This window comes from Cottoperca gobio, chromosome 15 (genome assembly GCF_900634415.1).
Source record: "Cottoperca gobio chromosome 15, fCotGob3.1, whole genome shotgun sequence".
NCBI classification, from domain to species: domain Eukaryota; kingdom Metazoa; phylum Chordata; class Actinopteri; order Perciformes; family Bovichtidae; genus Cottoperca; species Cottoperca gobio.
Window position 1 is genome coordinate 19,823,912 of NC_041369.1, and position 6,000 is coordinate 19,829,911.

A 6,000-nucleotide genomic window follows, 5' to 3' on the forward strand; every position below is an offset into this window, starting at 1 on the left:
CGACATTTCGCAGCTGCTGGATATCATACAGCGCCAGTGTGTTTGTGTTGTAAACGTATTATTCAGTGCGATAGAGGCTCTTAAACATGCTAAAGATTCCCCAAGGGGCCATTTAATATAAGAGCAGCGTACTTTACCTCAGCTGACCGTTAATAAGTCCTCTCACAAGTAACCTTCCATGTACAAACAGCCTTTATTGTCTCACCCAAATGTATTATAATGCCTCCATTAGTCAAAGCACACACTTAACGGCCAATTCTAATGTTTACGGGGCTCTGTTGTGTCTTGTGATGACGTTTCCTAGATTACAGGCACACACCTGGTTTCACTAACGGAGTGAGGTGTTTTATTTGGAGTTTGCAGTATTGGCTGTGCTTTTACATTCCTGCATTTATTGCGGTAATGAACGCTGTATTTTTAAACATGTGTTTTGTATTTTCTGCATTTGTGATGGTTTGATTCTGGCCGTTACAGGTACACTCTCAGCACTTCCAATTCCGCCATCGCTGCTCTGCTGTGCGCCCTGTACCCTCACTTTCCTGCTCACAGTACTGACAACCGGTGAGGCCGACACACAAACACACACTATAATTACAAGACAGATTGTGTATACAGATGCTTTATTAAGTTTGTTTGTCGCATGTGATGATCCAAAGAGTCCAAGAAGGACTGAATATGTATGAGGGTGTGAACAGTGTAAACTTCCTTAAACCCTGCCCGCTGTTGCATCATGCAACTGAAAGCAACTCATAAATGCCGACGCTGTACACAAATGCTCCCATCCAGCAGTGGGAGCTTGTATCAGGATTAATCTTGATTAAAATCACTGAACCTAATACTTGCTGTCAAAGTATATCATGTTTAAGCTGTGTGTTGCTCTTGTTGCTGCAGCTACCACCTGCAGGCCCTGCGGCACCTGGCCGTGCTGGCTGCAGAGCCACGCCTGCTCGTCCCCGTGGACGTGGACTCCCTGAAGCCTTGCTATGCCCTCTTAGAGGTCACCTACAAGGTCAGTTCATCACGGTTGGTCACCTGACACATTGCTCATGAGCTGCCCTTCCCTCGAGTAAGGCACTTGTCCAAAAAGCGCTTTAGTGAAGAGGCCGATTTTGTAGTTTTGTCTTAAAGTGTGTTAATAAAAAAATGAATTAAAGTCAGATGTGAAGCAATAAGGACTATAACATTTGATTAGTGGTTATTCCTACCAGCCATGGCTGTCAGCTAACATGTGTGACTTAAGCCCCGTCTTCTTTTTTTCTGCACTTACTGGAAGTTCATACATCAGAAGTTAAAAAATGTCAGAACAGCATAAAGAAAGTGACTCAGAAGAGCTGGTCGTTAGCCAACAATCGTCCTGTTGTTGGCGCAGCAGTGGACCTAAACCCCAGAGCTAATGTTTCTGTCCGTTTGAAAGTTCTAACGCTGCGAGTATAATTAACAATGAGACGTACATGTTGTGATGTTATTGGCTGTTGATGCCTCACAGTTAGAACAATACTTTACAAGCTAACATGCCCTGTGTTCTTCTGTCTACTGTTGGATGACACAAAACTCGCATACAATTTGTAAAGTGTTTCTGTACGATAGCATGCACATTCTCTATCTTTATCACACGTACTTTTAAATTGTCCATAGCTGCACTTCCTCTTGACGAGCTGTTTGACATTCAACCACACACGCGCGAACATGCTAACACAAACTGTAAGGAACAACATGTACGAGGCCGTCAGCTGGACGGCTTCCTGCAACTCACACTTGAGGTGTTATATGTGCTACACACACACACACACACACACACACATACAGAGTTTTCTTTTGTCCGGAAATACACACAGATATACATGTGACAAGATCGACACATGGAGCGTTATAAAAGAGAGAGAAAAGATGAGTGTAATGGTTATTACACCGTTTAACAGCTGTTTGGATGAGTATGGGAGTATTTGATGTGCTTTGGTGAAAGATTCCAATGTGAAGAAGCTCTGTAATGAACTGTCTTCTCAAACCATTAGTTTCAGAAACTGTCATTTGCAGGAAAGTCGTGGAAACTCTATGAAACTTGTCTGGATTGCTGATTTTTTTGAAAGTCCAGAAACACTGCAGTGAAACCATCGAGGGTTTCTGGTTCCTCTTTGTTCTGCCAGTTGGAGCCACTTTGCTTCACACTTCCGGTTTTGCGTGACCAATTTTGCACAAGACTCTACATACAGCGTGTCCATTCAACTTGGCCACCGTTGTGTCGTTTGGATCATGTGTCACGACTATTTTCCTTTTTGAAGCAGGAAGCAGACGGACAACGGCAGCGAGTCCTGATGCCTGAGACACTTTTAAGAACAACAAGCATCTGTCTTTAATGTTCAACCAGAACATCAGATGCTTAGATATTCCCTCCAGTCTGTGGTGTGCCCCATGTACTGTAATACTGTAGCTGCGTCTTCTACAGGCGCAGTAAATAGCTCCTGAATTACAGGAGCAGTCATTTCTAAATGTGAGGTTTTGTTGCTGCTTTTTATATCCGTGACTATTTTAGAAGTCCTGTTCTTCTGCAGCCGTTTGAAGTTTTATAGCCGATAAGTGTTTTTGATTTCAAGCCGTGATTTAGCAAGAAGCCATTTAAAAGTTGAAACGATGATGTGTTTCTTCTTCAAAGCTTTGAGTAAACAGTAATCCAGTGTGGCTGTGTGCTAAAGCAGAAACCAATGGGAGGGGGAGGTGATAGAGGTTTACTGAAGCAACATGGCTTGTGTCTGGAAGTTTGCAAATTCAAATCCCAGATCACTCGGAGAGACGATCTCCGTTCTTCACTCGTACAGGGAAGAGAATGAGCCGCACCGCCGGCATTCTTTGGGCATTTTTGTACCTTTTTTTTAATTTACAGATAGAAGAGAGACGACCGGAGGGAGAGAGATATGCAACAGACGTGCCAGAGCAAACTCAAACCGAGGATGTGATGAGAACCTCTGACAGCTTTCCTCACTTCAATTTAATTCATAGCAGCTTGACACGATGAACATCATCAGTCATCAAACCTTCAAACCTTCATACACATTAAACTTCACAAGTGTTGTTGTGTGAATGTATCTTCTGTGGAACTGCAGGACAGAAAACATTTCCTTACAGGGACTTTAAATGTATATTTTTAATTGAAGTATTTGGGAAAGACTCACCTCAAAGTACATTTCAACAAATTACCTATTTTTACATTTGTGACGTGCTGTTCCGCTAGAGTCTGTTTTTTTGCATTCTGTTCTGTATTGCTGCTTTTTAGTAACATTATGTGTAATTAGAGTAAACGGTTCCATTGCTAAAGTACAAGAGCGATGCTTGGATACATATAGCAATGTAGCATGTGTCACTTCAGTGCTTTTCGGTGCAGCTGTAATGTGTTTACGGATCTTACAGTTGAACTTTAAGCTGTGAAACTTTGCTTATACGACCCTTTTGTTCTGGAGTATGTTGTAACGACGACATTTTCTGTTTCTGTTCAGGGAACCAAGTGGTACGACGAGACGACGGTAGAATTGATGGCTCCCACCATGCTTCCCGAGCTGCACCTTCTCAAACGGGTAAAGCCTGATGTCTTCTGGACTTTGTAGTCCAGTGGAAACTAGACTGGTCAGCTCCCTCTCTGCTGGGGATATTATGTTTTCATTTGTATTTATTGCAGGTCAAGGTGAAGGGGCCACGATACTGGGAACTGTCCGTAGACCTCAGCAAAGAAACACAGCATCTAAAGTAAGTATAGAGGGACATTAGAGTCACTGTCATCTGTTTAAAACTAGTTTAATCAGTCACTTGAAAACACAAAATGCACAGTGTGAGGAAATGATTAAGGACCACCTTCGTTCTTCACCTTCTCAGGTCCATCCTGTCCAGAGATGGGGTGTTGTACGTTAAACTACGGGCCGGCCAGCTGCCCTACAAAGACGACCCTCAGGGCTGGAAGAGCCTGCTGGCTTCCACCGTCAACCACCGCAACCCTGGAGTCAGAGCTTTCAAGGTAAACACGTGGAGATGTCACACGTACACAATCTCACCAAGAGGTTCATTTAGTTTCCGTAGAGCTCAGTGATCCTGTGATCGTCTGTGTTCAAGCCTCAGCTGGGGCTTTATAATTAAAACTTCTTGCTGGAAATGTTATGACATCTTCAGAAAATAGACATAAAATTACAATGTTCAGTAAATCACTTGTAGTGTTTGAGGAAGTTTTCAGACTCAAATATGGAGACGCTTTCCTCTGTGTTCTATCATATTAAAGTGAATCTCTGGGTTTTGGACTGACGAAAGAAGACTTGTAAAGACGTCACCTTCGATGTTGAGGAACTGGGATCGACTTTTTTCTGTTCACCCAACGGGCAAATGCAACAATTGTATGACATTAGTCTCTGAATCGGAACAAAGCAAACTAACTGCAGGTCTGAAAACGCCCTTAGTTTTGATTTTAAAAACGTTTCCTTTTAATAACAGGGATTGAAACACATTTGAAGAAATAAGTCTGCACCAATAACTGGCTTTAAGTAGAAGTGAGTGGAATGACCTCGTCCCCCGGTGGTGTCCAGTCTTGGCAGGTTGTCACTGCAGGTTCAACAGGCAGCTGTGTGGTTGACAGACTATTACTGGTTTCCTGATGTTCTCAGTGTGAGCTGTCAATACATCTGCACATCCGGATGGAAACACAACATGCATTTCTTTATTCCGGCCTTTTCCTCACTGTCCTTCCTCGCCTTTCTCTTTGACTTGTTATGCATTCATCGTTCCTTACTTTCCTCCTAATCGTCATTGCAAATAAAATTGTACAATTTTCTTGTGTGTTTGTGTAGCCTGAAGCCATCTCCACGTTCACCTCAGAGCCCGCCTTGGTCTCCTTCGCCGAGTTCTTCTGCAAAGCATCCGATGAAATAAAACACGTGAGTTCAACACACAGACGTAGATGAACTCGGGAGCTCCTTAATCGCAGGCTCTTTACAGTCCTGAGAGAGAATACATGCACTAAACTAAATCAATGGACAACCGCCAACTTTAAATATGTGTCTGGATCAGCTGACACGTTTGAACAGTGTCTGCGGTCTTGATGGACATCTGAACATAGTGTGAGAAAGACTTTGTAAACAAGATTAATGAATAAATAAATGAATCCTTTGGGAAGTTAGAAGCTGATTTTAAATGTAGAGCGCTGAGATCAGGAACTTCAGGTTCATGTGCAGCAACGTGGCAGATTGTCAGCTTCAAACACAAGGGAACTTTATGTGTACAGCACATGTGATTCACCGGGTAATTTAAAGACTTAGAATAGATTGTACAGATTGTCACGACAATGCTCAATCTGCTCATTAATCACTTGACTCCCATGTTAAGAGTAAAGGTTTGGGTTAATGAGTTGGATTGCACAGAGGTCAACAGTGAAATGGAGGGGAACGTCTTCTAACGTTGTGTAATTGAATTTAATGACATGGCAATTTTGAGTCCTTGAATTTAATTCACAAAACCTTTTGACATGATTTGAACCCTGTTTAAAAAAAAAAAAAAAAAGCACAAACTTAAATGCACTTTAAGTCTGTGAGTAGTGTTTACGCTTCAACGTCCAAAAACTTCCTGAAATATGAACTCTCGCGCACAAACGGGGGGAAAAGAAAAATCTGGCTGCTTGCGTGCAATTTTTTATCATAAGGTTTGCGTTCGCTATGTTCTCAAATGGAGAAGTGCAAAAATGTTTCCGACTTTCACCGTCACACACATCGGAATGCAACAAATAGAGACATGAATCTGAAAAAAGGAAATCGATCATGCATTTAAAGCTGCAGAAGGAAAAAACATAATGGTTTAATAAATCAGTAAAATAAATGAACACTGCAGCTGCGAAACACAACTCTGCTGTCTTGAACTCGTCTACATGTTGTGAAGATGTCTGCTCATTTATGTAACGAATGCACCGACATGTTTGTGTTTTAATACTCACTTAATCTGTGTTGCGTCTGCAGAGAGACGATACTCTCGTGTTGT

The 6,000-nt window shown here is 42.2% G+C and overlaps 1 protein-coding gene across 3 annotated transcripts in view; it reads left to right on the forward strand.

The window, feature by feature from the left end:
• Positions 1-6,000, forward strand: part of anapc1 (anaphase promoting complex subunit 1) — a 33,210-nt gene that overhangs the window by 22,962 nt on the left and 4,248 nt on the right. For all 3 annotated transcript variants that reach the window (XR_003833545.1, XM_029450115.1, XM_029450116.1), the window contains 7 exons: positions 475-561; positions 892-1,009; positions 3,489-3,566; positions 3,668-3,735; positions 3,862-4,000; positions 4,821-4,907; positions 5,979-6,000. The exon at positions 5,979-6,000 is cut by the window's right edge and continues 74 nt beyond it. Coding sequence is in view for 2 of the 3 variants with exons in the window: in XM_029450115.1 (XP_029305975.1) it covers positions 475-561; positions 892-1,009; positions 3,489-3,566; positions 3,668-3,735; positions 3,862-4,000; positions 4,821-4,907; positions 5,979-6,000 (599 nt within the window). In the remaining variant the exon portion in view is untranslated. The remainder of the gene's footprint in view (positions 1-474; positions 562-891; positions 1,010-3,488; positions 3,567-3,667; positions 3,736-3,861; positions 4,001-4,820; positions 4,908-5,978) is intronic.